The sequence below is a fragment of the Catharus ustulatus genome, chromosome 6 (assembly GCF_009819885.2).
Source record: "Catharus ustulatus isolate bCatUst1 chromosome 6, bCatUst1.pri.v2, whole genome shotgun sequence".
NCBI classification, from domain to species: Eukaryota; Metazoa; Chordata; class Aves; order Passeriformes; family Turdidae; genus Catharus; species Catharus ustulatus.
The window spans coordinates 54,861,574-54,876,990 of NC_046226.1; the positions used below are offsets into that span (position 1 = coordinate 54,861,574).

Sequence of the window (15,417 nt, forward strand, 5' to 3'; positions counted from 1 at the left end):
CACGTCCCAATGCCAGGCTGCACCTTGCCTCCAGATTTCCAGGGAAAGCAGATCCCTGTGGGAGGAAGAGCCCTGCTCACCGTAGCAGGTCTCTGCACCAGGTTCTCCAGTTTGGTGTGGCTAAACTCCAGGCTGATGACGTTGTAGAGTTTCTCCCGCTCCTCCTCTGGTGTTTCATAGTAGCGTGCCCACTGTGCCATGGACATCTCAATATCCCGCTGCGTGTTCACATCCATCACATCCACTATCCGTCGGCTCCCTGCCACAGCAGACATGTCACTGAACTGTCCCTGTGCACCATGGACTCCAGGAGGTGAGATCCTCAAGGATCCCAACCCCACAAGTGACTGCAGGGTGGCTCTGGGCACTTACCCACACACAGTCGCACATCATTCACGCTGAAGTCCGGATCCGGCATCCTGTGGGACAAACATCTGGCTAAAATATCATCAAGTGCTTCTGGCTGCACACCCTGTTACTCAGGAATCTGCACCCTGAAGGTACATCTGTGCTGCTCTGTTGTTGGAGAAGGCCATAGAATAGGATCTCTGGGAGCACAGGACTGGGGTGAAACACTAGGACAAATTTCTGGCTTGGGAAGCAGGCTTGGGAATACGATGTACCATCTCCAGAGCTGCTGTACAGTGACTTCTAGCAAAGGAGCCAGTAGGCCTTGAACTACACAATCCCAGCTCTCATTTTAAAGGTTGCTCGTGTGAGTTATCCTAATCCAAAGGCACGGCCGGAGCAGGACACGCAGTATATTCCACTGACACAGCAGAACCACTCCAATGTTTGTACTGGCACCCTTTTCTGTACAAACACTGCTGTCACAGGCAGAGCAGGCTGGCAGCCATTCGAGCAGCTCTTGACCCAGAGAAATACCCAAAAGCTCAGGAGAAATCCAGTTTCAGCCACACTGTAATCCTCAGTATCAAATCTCTGCCTTCCTAAGTCACCCAGAAGTTAAACTAAGCCTGGCACGACTTCCTACCCACTTTACCCTGGCACAGAACATCCTGCACTGGATGAGATGCCACCCATCCATTCACAACCAGATGAGGGAGTTGGGAGCAGTGTGTTGGTACTGTCTCTGAAAGTTTGTGAGGGGTTATTTATTCCTCTAATCTTTGTATTAATCAACCCCAAAAAACACTGACCCAGTTTACACTTAGAGCTGCAAACCTCAATGGATGTACTGCAGCAAGAGAGGCAGACAGCAGTTTAGAAGTCCGGAAAAATCAGGTTGGAATTCTGGAAAATGCCAGAAATACTACAAATTGTTTGACTCTCTGGCAATAGATGCCTATGTTACTAGGAAAGAAACCCAGCCAGATGTTGCATCAGAGCAGCAGTGGGAATTTCCAGACATTTGGTGGAATTCTGATCACCTACAGCCAATTCAGTCCTCTCATTTTCAGTCCAAACAGACTAAGAAGAACGTGATAACCGAGCTGGAAGATATTTCTCTCTGCCAACTGCACATAAAGAACAGCATGGACACAACACAGGCAAACCAGCTTGGCAGAGCCAGGATCAGATCCCACATAGTGTGGAGAGATGAAGGAATTGGGCCAGAGTAAACCACTACTCGGTGCTTCCAGCACTTACTTTATCCCCAGGCCGTCCGAGCTCCTGAAGATGAGTGGGTCCCTCAGGCCACCCCGCTGGATGTACTCAACTGTGAAGTCTGGTGTGGGGAGACAAGAAGAGGGAAGGTTTAGGAGAAACTTCTTCAGAGGATTATAGACATGCTCAGGTTGAAAAGGTTCTCTGGAGATTCCTAGTCCAACCCTGATCCTCATTTTTCTATACTCATTTGAACTCCGTTAGAGCAGTTTTGAAAGGCAGCATTGGTGAGTGCTAATGACAAGCCTCAGACACAGCCCCTATAAGGAGGGTTTACTCCAACAGGCTGCTCCTGACAGGTGAACAGCCTGGATTTTGGTGCTCACTTCCCTAGGAAGCTCAGAGCCAAGCAATAGATGCCTCGCAGAAGCACTCCTCCCTCCCAGTAAATCCTCATGAGGGGCTGTGTGATGAAAAGCCATCCCACAGAGCCGTGTGCGTGGTGAAAGGAAGGGGAGACATCCCACACAGTCCTTGAATTAAGGATCTGGTACACATGTGGCTGCAATTACAGGTGCTGGCCCAGGCAAACCCTCCCATTCCTGGCTGCCACGTGTCCCAGCAAGCTGCAGACCAGCTCTGTGCTCTCCCAAGTGAGCAGCTTCCATGCCACTCCCAACACACATTCCCTGAGACCAGCAGTTCCAAGACAAACCTTTGCCTTCCATGAAGACCACGAAGGTAGAGTTGAACTTGTTGGTGGACAGCTTTTCCTCGAGGTCAAACGTCCTCTTCCCTTCAATCTCATCGTCGGAGATGCCGTCGTCCTCGTAACGCCGCCTCATTGTGCCACGCTGAGGGAAGAACACCAGGAACGGAGAAGTTATGGACCAGGAAGGGAAGCTATGGAGCAGGAGGAACAACCAGAGCCTTATGCCAACCTAGCACAGCTCAGCCATGGCCTCTAGGGGAGCCCAGTTCTGTCCCAAACTCCAGATACGCCACTGAAACATCAGCTTTGCTCCTCCTCCATCCAGGTTTGTGCTAATTGGGCCGTATGAGAGACAGATATCACTCCTAATGAATTCCAACACAACACAGGAGGAGGGGAGAGAGTTTAGTGTAACTGAAGCAAAGAACAAAGAATCAGTTCCTGACTTTTACAGGTGCATCAGTATTTTGCTGCACTGGAGGTAAACACACTTGTGAGTTTAAATCTCTGACAGAACACAAATGATTAAAAAAAAAAAAAAAAGATTCTCAAGTTTTCATCTTTGTTGTGCCTGTACACAAAAGGTGATTTATTCCCTTGTTTGTGTGGGGAAGAATAGCAGAATGGAAGGAACACTTTTCTTCGAGGGTCTCATAAGCACATCTGTACAGGGATTCCTGACAGACATCCTCTTCTGGCATGGCTGGATCTGGAAGAAATTACTGTCCCCAGCTGCTGACCACCTGGCCAGAGAGCAGAACCCTGCGTGGAAATGCTCCCTAAATCCCCTCAGATAAAAGGCAAACCTGCTCTGAATTAGCCAAGCTGCCTTCCCCTAATTCGGGATGTTCCCATTATCAAGCGTGCACACCAACTGCTGGGCCAGCAGACAGCCAGGGACAGGATGGGGCAGGAGGTGACACAGCTGCTGGCACCTGCCTGCAGCAGGGAGGGGCAGTGTCACATCCCCAGCAACACCACCAGAACCAGCCTGTGATAACCTCACTGGAGAAGGAGAAAGAGGAATGACTCCCTCATACAGAAGCACTGCTTTAAATAAATTTAAAAAATTAATTAGATGAACCAGTGCAGGAGCATGTAGGGACACACACACAAAAAAAGGCTTTTCCCCCACCCCCTCCCAGTTTAATTTTAACTCCTAGTTTCAAACAGGCTGACGGATGCACAAGGAGTTCCCCTGCCATCAAGACAGAGTCACTCACCTATTGTTAACAGCCCATTGACTGTGCTCAGCTTTCCAACCCCCATCCCAAAAACCTGAGCTATGGGGACACAAACACCTCATCAGCCTGACAGGAACAATCGGCTGCTCCTGAATGGGGCACTCCAGGCAGAGTCTTCAGGAGCCTGCAATCAGGGTCTGTCCAACGGCTCTGAGGATTAAACAGTCTGGAAAAGGGCTGCCATCCTTTGTCATAAACCATCCACTAAAGATGAGTGGGGTGGGCTCTCCCTGTTTTTAACAACACAAAAACTCACTTAACAGGTTTTTACAGAGACTTTGGAAAAAGGCAGGAAAATGCATTTAAAAAGCACAGCCATATGGGGGTGGCACCAGCAGAAGTGACCTATTCCTTGGGAACACTTGGATTTTCACACTGCTAAGGCTGGGCTGTACACACCAAAAACCGGAACTCCCAAATGCTCACTCTTGCTATCAAATTGAGATTGGTTCTTCCAAGAGGATGCATCAGAACTTGAAGTCAGAGATGCAGAAGTGTTATGGCTATTATAATGGATGATTAGCCCACCTCATAAAGCACTTTTCCTTAAAACTCATGAGGCCTGCATGGTATTCAGCTTTAAAGTGAGGGCACAGAGCAGCGGGGACTCTGCCCTGTGCAGGATTTAGGGCCAAGGAGCCAACCACATACCCAGCTTTTCCTGAAGAACCCAGCATTTTGGGGAAAGGCCCATTTCATCCTATTCCTGACTAAACCACACCAGGGAAGTTCAAGGCACACCTGTGAAGCATGTGAATCACTTTCCAGCGTGACCAACATTTCACTTTTCCCAATCCAAGGCAAGTCTAAGAGTCCAGATCCTAGCAGGCAGCTCTCTGTCATTAATCAGAGCACATGCACAATGAAGAGGAGGATTCTGCAGTCCACAATCTCACCTACTTTGGGCTCAGGTGGGGGGTGGCTCACTGCAGGACCAGGCTGCTTTTTGACCTGCTCCCTTACTCCAGACACTCACTTTTTAGGGAACTTTTAGCAGTTCTTTTGTCTTTGCTGCATTCAAAACCTCACTTTTGGGGGAAAAGGTTTGGCATGCAAAATCGGGTAAGAATCCCTTAATAGATTATATTTGACTCCCTTGGCTACACTTAACTAGGAGCAGGGGTTACTGCACTGGGCTGGAACTCAGGTGAGTCCCATTTGAGGATGAACCTTGGGATATCTGGACTGGAATGCAGCTCCAGCCACAGGTATGATGACCAGGCATTGTCTGTCCTTCTGGAAGTGGCATCAAGCCAGGCTCTGGATTGTGTAGAGCAGCTCATTCAACAGAAATGTGACCACGTGGCTGGGCCTGATTCGGATCCTGTTGGTGCCATGGGGGGATGCTGGAAATGCACTGTAGGATCAGGGAACAGTTCAGACTCTTTTTCCAGATCTCCTTCGCAGCACAGCCTTCAAAGCAAATGGGTTGGAACCTTCAACACTCCACGATAAGGCAGTCACACCACAGAAATGCAAACACTAGGAAGCAGGCAGGAACACCTTAATCTTGAATCCCTTTGCAATGAGGAAATAGGGATGCAAAACACAGAAGGAAGGGGATTGTGTCCTCCAGCTGAGCAAATTCCAAAGTCTATTGCTCCTGTCATCAGCAAAGCATCAGCCACAAACCCCCTCCAGCTCCCAGGCAGATCAGCATTGCCTGTTCCTGTGGGCAGGGAGAGTCTGGCCTCCTAGTTGGCCCAGCATAGCGAGTGGGTTCCCAGCCATGGCTGAGGACCCAAAAACACAATGCAAACAGCTCCCATCCCATTGGACCCGGCTGGGGCTACACTGCTTTCATGTCATTGTTGTCTTGGGAGGGTGGGGAAAAACAATATTTCAGGGCCCCAGAGCAGGCAGGAGGAAGGAAAGGCTTCTGTGCTTCCAGGCATGCATTATGGGAGAGGCAGCATCTGCAGCAGTTTTCCCCTCCTGGAGCCTGCAGCTTCCTCACAGCACAGTGACACAAACCACAGAGCCCACATTCCCAGACTGGGTCTCTGTACGAGGACAGATGTGCTCAGTGGATGCTCCAAGACCTCTTTCTTCTCTCATGTGCCACACAGGGAATTGCTGCCTGGATAAATACCTGGCTACAGGTGACACCTGCAAAGCCATGACAAGCTAATGCCAACCTCACCTCCACACTATTACACACACAGAGCTGTGCAAATCCTTCTGACAGCACCAAGTTTTACCTCTTTTCAGGAAGAGCTGGCTTTCCTTGCCCCACAGCCTGTGCTAGGGACGGGGCTTGGCTGAGTATCCTTTCCCAGCACACATTCCTACAGCCCATCCAGAGAACATCAGCAACTCACAGTCCTGGACTCTTAGACTAGAACTGCTTCTTCCTGGGAGTGACTCCACTATTGGGAGCCCTTCCAGTATCAACCAGTTCAGCCAGGGACACACAGCTTCCCAAAATGAGATCAGCACATGTCCCCAAAACTGCCACCTGTGACAGTGTTCTGGGTAAAGTTCAGCTCCAGTGAAACCAGGGCACAGGGTCAGGCACATTACATTATCTATCAGACAACCTCAGCATTCAGTATTAAGCAGCAATATTTAAATATCACTTAGTTTTCCCAGCTTTCTCTTAGGATTCAGGCATTTTTCATCCTGCTGAGAGTTTTACAAAGAAAGAACTGACAAGTGGTCCAAACCTTTTCTCTTTGTGTCAGGCAGGTCAAGATAAAGGCAGTCTATTCACTCTCCAAGACCAGACAGCCAGCAATTCCCACCTAAGACAGCTGTCCTTCACCACTCCTTTCTGACCCTCTTGGCTACCACCCAATTAATGGAGGAAGTAGGAAGCATGAATATTAATCTGCTGACACTTATCCATTCTATTCTAATTCTTTCACCTGCATTCTCCTTTGCCCAAGGATTCCAGGGAAAGTTCCACAGTGGCCCTCTCCAAAACCCTTCCTTGGAAACCTCTTCCCCCTTCATGGAGTGCAGCTCCCTCCAACAGCAAAAGAGTTGACAGTCTACTGAAGAGAGCCAGAAAACTCCTCTCCTGTGAGGTTTTTTTGAGGGAAGAACGAGTACAAGGTCACATTTGAAAAAAAGAACAAGCTGTCCTTTCGCTGAAAGAGCCTCATGTATTTAAAGAGTGAAACCAACACACACCACAGTATTTTAGTCACTTCCTGTCCTGTCTGCTGCCATCCCCTCCCTCAGCTCCATCTCCCAGTCGCCAAGAACCTCTTCCTGCTATGCCACAGCTCCTTCCCCCTCAGGAGACCAGAGCACCCCTTGCTTTTCCTCTCCCGCTGCTTGCCTTTCCAGAGAAGTTTATCCATGTGAAGCTTCCCACATCCCTCTTCTACTCCTCTGACAAGAAGAATACAGGAAAGTTTCACCTCCATTTCCAATCCCAAACTCCCCTTGTTGCAGGTTTTAACTTCTCCCTGGCTCCCAGTGTATCCATAGAACAGTGTGACTTACCAGTGCATTTCCTCCTCACCCCATCCCTTTGCAGGTTTATTCTGCTGAAATGCACCCAAACTGATAATAAATCAACCAACTCAACTCTCCTCAGTTAAGGAATTTAACTTCTCATATATGTTTTTACAGCAAACAACTGTGGCTCTTGTCTAGATAAATCCAGACCTGCAACATTCAAATCTCTTGATGGGTGTTCTGATCTCGAGCAAGTACCCGAGGGAAATCCAGAATTCTGCCTCTGAGACCTTGTGCAGAGAATCCCAGCAATTTTAGCAGTGGCAAAGTGGGAAGAACAACTTCCATTTCTCCAGGAAGGCACAAGGCAGCCTGACAGGAGGTTGGACAAGCAGGGGAGCAGCCAGGTTGCGATCAGACAGACCCAGGGCACAGCAGGTGCCAATGCCAGAACAGGCTATGTGGGGAAGATACTTCCTTGCCTGTGTTTCCAGACAGAATGTGAAGAACCAAGGCACCAAGATTATGACACCCAATCAGCAGCCTGCCAGGTCACTGCTTATCTTAAGCACAAGAGCTTTTCTTTTCTACATCCCTCTCCTCTCCAAGTCTGCACCTCCCAATTCAGCTCCTGGGCTGTGCTCTGAGCTCTGGAGCACAAGCACAGCACAGAGGCAGCAGGTTCCTTCCCTCCACGCCTCTCCCACGTCCAATCCTGGACTCCCTGCTCCCCCAGATATGGGAGGCACTACTTAGGATCTGAAGAACAGGTACAATCCCCTCAGGAGACTCAGGACAAGGGGAAGTACTGAGCTTAACTCAGGTTTAATGCCCCTCACCACCTCCCATTTCTCTCAAAATCTGGCGTGTGGAATGGGCATATCCCAGGTGGCACATCCCTGTACCAAGACAGAGCACTAGGCTGAGGAGCAAACAGGATCTACACAAAACTGGAGCCCTTCCAGGCTTCCCAGCTCCAGGAGGGATTCCTATCACAAGCAAGGCTGGCAGCATTTCAGAATGACCGGAGAGAACGCTTTGCTTTGCACTTTCGGGATACAAAACTGAACGTACACGAGGAGTAATTGGGGAATTGGAGCAAGGCAGGTGAGGAGGGAGTACAGAGGGGCCAAGGATGATGCACAGCTGCTCCCAAAACACACACTGACCAGCCACAGCAGCGAAACCACGAGGTACAGGAACACACTAGACCAGATCACAGATGGGCAGCTCTGGCAGCAGTCCCAAAAAGGAAGCGCTGCTCCTACGAAAGGATACAGCTCCTCACTCCAGTCACCTGCAGCCTCTGTCACACACAGCCACTGTCCCAACAGGCTTTGATGGCACAGCTAAACCCCAGACTGCCCATTTCCACCATCGGAACAAACCCTGCCTGGATTCCATGAAAGCCTGGAGAAGTTCTTGAAGGATCATCAAACCCTCTGCACCATTTCAAGGCTGAACACTGACCCTCAGTGCCAAAAGCCATCCCTTGACATTCAGCCTTCTCATTTGTGGAGAAGACTGAAGAAAACCCTTGAATTACATCCCACCCCTTCCCAATCAGAAGAAATCCAAGGAAAAAAAATGCTGTGTGGAGCCCTTTCCTTGCCAGGTGTCCCCAGCATATGCCCTATGCAATCAGATCAGCAGTACCAGCTCTGCTCCTCCTTTTGTTTTGTGCAAGAGAGCAACAGAATCTCCCCCAAACGGAACAAAATAGACCAAACTGCCCCAAAAAGGCTGGCTTGAAAACTATACACACTTAATCCATGTTCCCACCACTGAGCCCACACAGACCTGGAGGCAGAGACGCAGGACAATGGACAGACAGAGCCATATGTGCTCAGAGGTGCAGCTGATCCAGCAGTAGCAGGTCAGCCATGAGTGACTTCATTCCTTGCTGGAGACCTCTCTGTCCTCAGCACAGAGAGATCACAGGACTAGCTTGGATTTTTTTATCAGGGAAGTGCTCACCCTCCAAATTTCTCAGTGTCCCAATCCAGTTCTGCCAAAACCTGTTGCCAGTTCTGTCCCATCACCCAGCCTGAGCAAAGCTGGACCACAGGAGTACTGGGATAACAAAAACACAGGAAGCTTTGAGGTTTGCACTGCAATTCCTGCTCAGCTGACACTGTTTTTTAAAGGGAACAGCAGCAAGCTGGCTGCATTGCAGGCTATAGGGCTGAGGATGCTCAGGGAGAGGGAAAACAGCCTAGAATTGGGAAGAACATGGACAATGTGGGAATGCAGCTACCAGGAAGGATATTTCCTCTGGACTCTGTGCTGTTACACCATCCCTGCACACACTCCCTCCCCCTCTCCTCCATAAGGAGTCCAGCACTCGTCCCTTCCTTACTCCAAATGGGGCAAAGGGGCTCAGTGACACATGGAAATATTTATGCACAGCAAATTAAAGACACTGAGGCAGCCTGACCTTAAAGGAGCATGCACTGCCAGCCCTCTCCTTTCCACTCCCAGCTGCCTCAGCTCTATCCCAAGATTACAGCTCCCAGGAGCCAGGGGTACGTGGAAGAACTAGGAGAACTTTTCCTCAAGTGGTATTTTCTCCCAAACTCTGTTAGAACTGGCTAAAACACAATGGGATTGTGCACTCAGCTCCCAGCCCTGAGGACCAGCATGAACAAAGCTCACAGAGCCTCTTCCTTGATCTTAAAGGGTGTGTGGGGAAAGCTTCACTAAAACTCTTTTGCGTACAGAGCAATGGCTAAAATGTAGAAAATCTACTACCCTGCAACCCTGAGCGTATCTCAGCCCAGAAACTTCTTTGGTTCAAGTTCCTGGAACTTCCAGAGAGATTCAGAATCCCTGGAAAGCCAGCTCATAGCTGTTTACCTCAAGTGCTGTTGCTACAGCAACAGAGATGCACAAGTAATGGGACAGAATCCCTGTCCAACATCTTCATCTCCTCTCCTCCCATCATGGATTCCCAGGATACACTTTGCCACCAGGTTCACTGAACCACCTCAAGTGGCAGAAAGCAACATCCACAGCCAGCTATGAACATTGCCCACCTGGTTCCCAAGAACTGGGAAAAGAGGTAAACAGGGAGCATCAGCAGCACAAGGAATGCAGGCCACCGTGGGAAGGAAAGAACACCACCACCAAAGTTCCTCACAGTCTCCTAAAGGCTCAGCCATCATTTCCTCCTCTGGAATCAGCAACACTCTTCCCTCAGCAGCAGCACCAGAGATCTCATCCTGAAGGGCACTGCTTCCTTTATGCATTTTCAGAAGACAAGATTAGGGCAGCACCTTGTTTCTCCACCTTCTGAGCATATCACCACTTTCCCACCTGTGCCCTGTCTCCCCCAAACCCAGGCAGTGACCTGTAAATCTGGGTGGCTCCTGATATAAGCCACTGGGTGCAGAGGGACTGCTCTCCTCACTTGTCAGTGTCATCTCCAACTGGGATAACCCTGGGAAAACTTATTCCTAGTTGTTATAGGAACATAAATGAAGCCTGCAGAGACAGTTCGGTAACTCACAGGTAACTTGAAGTGCTCCTGTGCTGTTTGGTTCCTTGTTTAGTCAGCACTGCAGCTTCCAGGACACACTCAGGGCACAGCCAGCCTTGGGACAGTAAGAATCCCACAGATATTTACCTCCTGCATCCCTCTCTGCTGACAGGGAACAGCATCCACTTGGTTTCAGGGACGTATTCTCCCAGGGACCAGCACAGTCATGCATCTGGCAGGATCTAAATGCTCACAGGGATTTCTAAAGCTTTCCAAGAATAGCCTTCAGTTGCTGTTAGCTTCCACCAAAGCCCTGCCCAGACCAAATCTGAACAGCCCCTGAATTATTTAGAGCTCATTTATTACACCTGGGTCATTTGGAATGACTCATTGTAGTGCCTCCAGTTTGAGGCATGTGGGAGAGATTAATTACCCCCCTTGCCCGGGTCCTGTCTAGACTGGGCAGCTGAGGTGTGTCCAGCAGATCAGGGACATTTGGCCAGGCTGGGTTTCACACAGGGCACAGAGGAACTCCAGGAACAAGCTTGGCTTGACAGGAATTACCAGTGTCACATTCCAAACGCGGGGAAGAGGGAGCAGGTGATGTAAAAACAACCAAATTCTCACCCAGTGCCTGGGGCTCATCCCATGCTCAATGTCTGCATAGAGCAACACAGGCAGGGTCAACCCAGCACATTCACAAGTCCCAAATCAGTTGGAGCAGCCCTGGGAAAGCCAGTATCTAGCAGGACTGGCCTCTGTCACCAATACCCGGGGGTGACAAACATCAGCAATCTCCAGGGATCTGGCAGTGAGCAGCTTTACAGGACAAACAAGAAATTGGGCTGAACCTGATGGGATTGCTCCTTGCATCCACTGTTGGGATACCATGAAACATTCAAGAAGGAGCAAACATTGAAGATGGAGCAACACAGAGAAGGCAGGAAGCTGCATCCTCCTCTTCCCTATCTTACCTGACACAGGTAGCCCACAGCCTGCTCCCCCCAACCTCCCTCTCTCAGCTCTGAGGCCATTTCTCCCTCAATCTATTCCTATCCTGTAAGAAAAACTATCACAAGTGTCCTGTCACCATATGTGGGCCTTCCTGGCCCCACACATTTGTGTCCTGCACTGACATCACCCCATCCATCCTGCAGAAAGGACACAAACAAGTTGGAAACCACAAAATTCCAGCTGTTGGGACTCCAGGCACTGGCCAGAGCCAGCAGTGCCATCCCTCAGGCATGGGCTGAGCTGGATTATTCCACAGCACATAAGGCTGCAACAAAAACCTTGTCCAGCACACTACCCAGGCTTCATCCCCCAGCTGATGGCTCCACATGCTGCAAAGCCCATCTGAACTCTCCAGGGGATAGCATGGACACTGACATGTAAGGGCAGGTTTGGTAACTGCTGTTTACAGGAGAGGCCTCGGCTTCTGGCTGGTAGGGACAGGCAGAGCCTCCTCTCAAATTTCACACAAGGATCTGACCAGAGGGCAGGGCAGTGCTAAGGCAGGACACTGACTGCCTCAGGCCATGGGATAGAGCACTTCACTCCCTGGCTCTCCTCTCATCTCCCGAATTCTCCAGCACCCACAGCACTTAGGACTCCTGCTCCATGAGGCCATTTCCCTTCATGGGTGTCACAACCCCTCCCATAGCCAAAACAAGGGTGACACTGCACCCAGCCAAGAATGATCACTCGGGACCAACCCCCCCAGCACCTCCAACAGGAGCTGTGGCTCAGCCCACAGAGCCCCCAGGGAGGGTGAGACTCCTCCTCGGGCTCTCTCCAGCAGCAGAGCCAGTTTAAGAGGTTCCTACCCCACCCTGTCTCCCCATCCCAGACTTCCAGGCCCATCAGGTTTGCTCACTACCCCAGCACAAACAGCTGGGATTAGATGCCTCCCCCCTGACAACTTCCATCCAGGGCATGAACCACAATGCCCTGAGGCAGCGTTCACCTCAGGGCCATTAGCTCCCGGGGCACTAACTGAGGGAGGGAGAAAACCTCTTCAACCAGCTCTGCCACCCCAGCAACCCTAACTGGGAACCACACCCTGAGATAGAGACTGTTGGGAAGACTGTGATGAGCAGGATTTGTCTTTTGAGTAATGGCACTCCCCTGCTGTGCTCCCAAGTCATTCCGAAGTGATCCAGCGCTGCTGCCCTTCATTTCTCACCCTGAACATTGTCACTGAAAGCACACGGCAGCACTGTGGTAATGTGCTAATCCCAGCTTGCAATTCACAAGGCCTTGCTAGTCTCAGTTCACAGCACAGGCCTGCCAAAATGAGCCCTGGAGCAGGCAGAAGGTGAGATTTCCTCACACTTCCAGCACCCAGGAACACGGCAGGATGGCTCTGCAGAAGGGTAGGCAGCCTCTGCGAGCAGCAAGTCAATGGATCTTTTTCTCCAGAGCCTTTAAGGAGCACAGGCTCCTCCTGGAGAGCCCAACAGCCTGGTGTGACATGGGCTGGGTGCAACCACCCAGTGACAGCCAGCAAAGACTTCCAATTCTCAGAGAGGGACCATGGCATTGTTAGTGCCAGGGCTGGACTGTCAGTCAGACTCAGGACACAATAGAGCATTTCAGCTCCTTGGTTAAGGGCCTGCAAAACACACAACTCCAGCTTGAAATGCTGGCACCTCAGCCCAAGCCCCAGGAGCTGCCTCGTTAGGGCAGAACAACACTCACACAAGATTTAGCAGGAAACTACTCCACAGTGCCTGCAAGTCCCATTTCCAGTGCTGCCAGTCTCTGGGTGAGGAACATGGAAACATGGATATCCCACAACTTGCTCCTCTGTGTCCTCTCCACACTCAGCATCGCCCAAGTGTCTGCATGAGCCTCCCGGAGCACACCAGGACACAGCTCCTCCCACAGATGGTCTTGGATGGGTGCAAGACTTCCTCCCAGTGACACCCCTGAGTCCAGAGCAACTCACCAGGCCTGTGTTATCCTGGGAGTCACGGATGCGGAGCATGAACTAGGAAGCAAGTACAGTTAGGGCAGTGAAGCCCACCTAATCAAAGTGTCATTGTGCCACACAGGCATGTGTGACCTGGCAAAGAATTCTTGCAGGAATGTGACCACACCTGAAGCAGAGGTGAATTTCTCCTCCAAATCGAGATCTTTCACCAACACTGATAAATTCGTTCAGAAAACAGACACACATCAGATTTTTGTTGAAGCAGAGGAAGGGGACATTAATGCAAGCTAAATAAAATAACAGAGAACACTCAAGATTTCCTCCATGTCCTGATGGAAACCAGGAAAAAGATGTTCTGTGATGACCTGACACCAGAGAACAAACTTTCTCTGCCATCTCAGATGGTGCCATCAAGCCACACAATTAATTCAGCTCCTTCACCACCATAAACAATGCCAGTCCAGGTTGTTTGGCCGGTAGGACTGCTATCATACCTGGATTGTTTTTTAAAAATACATTTATTTTTTTGCTAGTTGAGCCCAGTCACACACCAGGAACACAGCTGACAGCAGTAGAAACACACTGTACCACCAGGTCACTGCTTCCCTACTTGGAACTTTTCATTTAGGCCTACTAACCCAGCTCCCAAGTTCAAGGCATATGTGGGATATTTGAGGAAGATAACTCATGCTCTACAGAAGAAAAAGAATCATCTTTTAAGGGTCCTTCAGCAAGAGAGCATCACTGACACAGCAGGAGCACATAATGAGCTGGAAGCTTCCAGGAAAAGCATGGCAGGTAGGAGTTAAGCCTGACCCACCACACAGGGGTCATGCCTTCTCCTCTGGGCCTCAGGCCAGCACAGACAACACGCACACGAGGCCACACAAGCCCAGGTGAGCCTCACCCTGCTGCCCATGTGCCTTCCCAAACCCCTTAAGCACGGAGCTCATCAGCCTGCAGGCATTTATCCAGCTTAGCACATTCTGCTGGAGTCCAGCCCACCTGCACCAGGACACCAACTCCTCCTGATTTTTATTTGAGAGATGAGAAGCACTTCAAGTTCCTGGCTGATAGTCCCCTTCACCTGCCGTATCTTTATCCAGACATTTTGGGTTTGTCCTGGATCACTCCCCAGTCAAAGCAGCACCTTGAGCTGCATCCTGCACAGCTGTGGGAATAAATGTGTCAGGATGAGGGAGGAGGTGCGACTGCTCCTGATGCCAAATTAAAACATCCACTGAAGCACTTGGGAACTCCCCAGCACCTAGAACTGCTCATCTTGAGGACAAAGCTTAATGCCAAGAACCACACAGCCTCACACCAAATGATTCTAAAGAATTAAAGGATAAGGATTTACCTTTATGGGCAGCACCTTGAAGGTGAGGGCACAGGTACTGCTGTGACTCAGGGACTCCACCACAGAGCTGCCACTTGATCCCCCTGGGGGTTTGCAACTGCCTCAAAACAGCGTGGGAGACAGCAGCTTCCCTCCTTCCCTGGGATCTCTGGGAATATCACCTCAGATTCCAAGAGCAGCTACTCCCAGTTACAGGCCCAATTCCCAGATTCATGCAGTCCCACCAAACAGCAGCACAAACACCAGAGCTCCTGACAGGGCCTAACTGGGACCTGAATGCTGGAACAGCTCCTTCAAAAGATAACACTGGGAAGAGACACAGGCACAGGAAAACTGGAGCTTGAAGCTGGAGCTGGTTCCCCCAGATTTCACAGCCACTGATACCAAGAACGGTAACACACAGTGTTTCAGGTCCTCTGCTTGTCACAGACACACAGAAAAAAAACTGTTGTGACAGAAACTACACTAACACCAGTTTCATGTTCCTATGCCAAAACTCCTTCCCCAGCCTCAGCCTCCAACCTCCCTTTCCAGAGCTCAGCAGCCAAATTCCCCTCATTAGGACAAACTTAGTGACACAAAAGGACCCACAAAGCCACCTAAGCCAAGGCCACATCTCTGTGCAGGCTGCATCCATCCAACACCAGCCTGTCTGGGCTGTTTATCCTTGCTGCCAGGAAAAGCCCTTCCCTTCTCCAGCTGCAACAAAAC

General features: G+C 50.3%; 1 protein-coding gene across 2 annotated transcripts in view; it reads right to left on the reverse strand.

The window, feature by feature from the left end:
* KDM2A (lysine demethylase 2A) overlaps positions 1 to 15,417 on the reverse strand; it is a 31,388-nt gene that overhangs the window by 14,182 nt on the left and 1,789 nt on the right. For both annotated transcript variants that reach the window (XM_033062685.2, XM_033062686.2), the window contains exons 4-7: positions 2,285 to 2,423; positions 1,612 to 1,690; positions 373 to 419; positions 81 to 259 (exon numbers count right to left, since the gene is read on the reverse strand). In XM_033062685.2, coding sequence (XP_032918576.1) covers positions 81 to 259; positions 373 to 419; positions 1,612 to 1,690; positions 2,285 to 2,423 — 444 coding nt within the window. The remainder of the gene's footprint in view (positions 1 to 80; positions 260 to 372; positions 420 to 1,611; positions 1,691 to 2,284; positions 2,424 to 15,417) is intronic.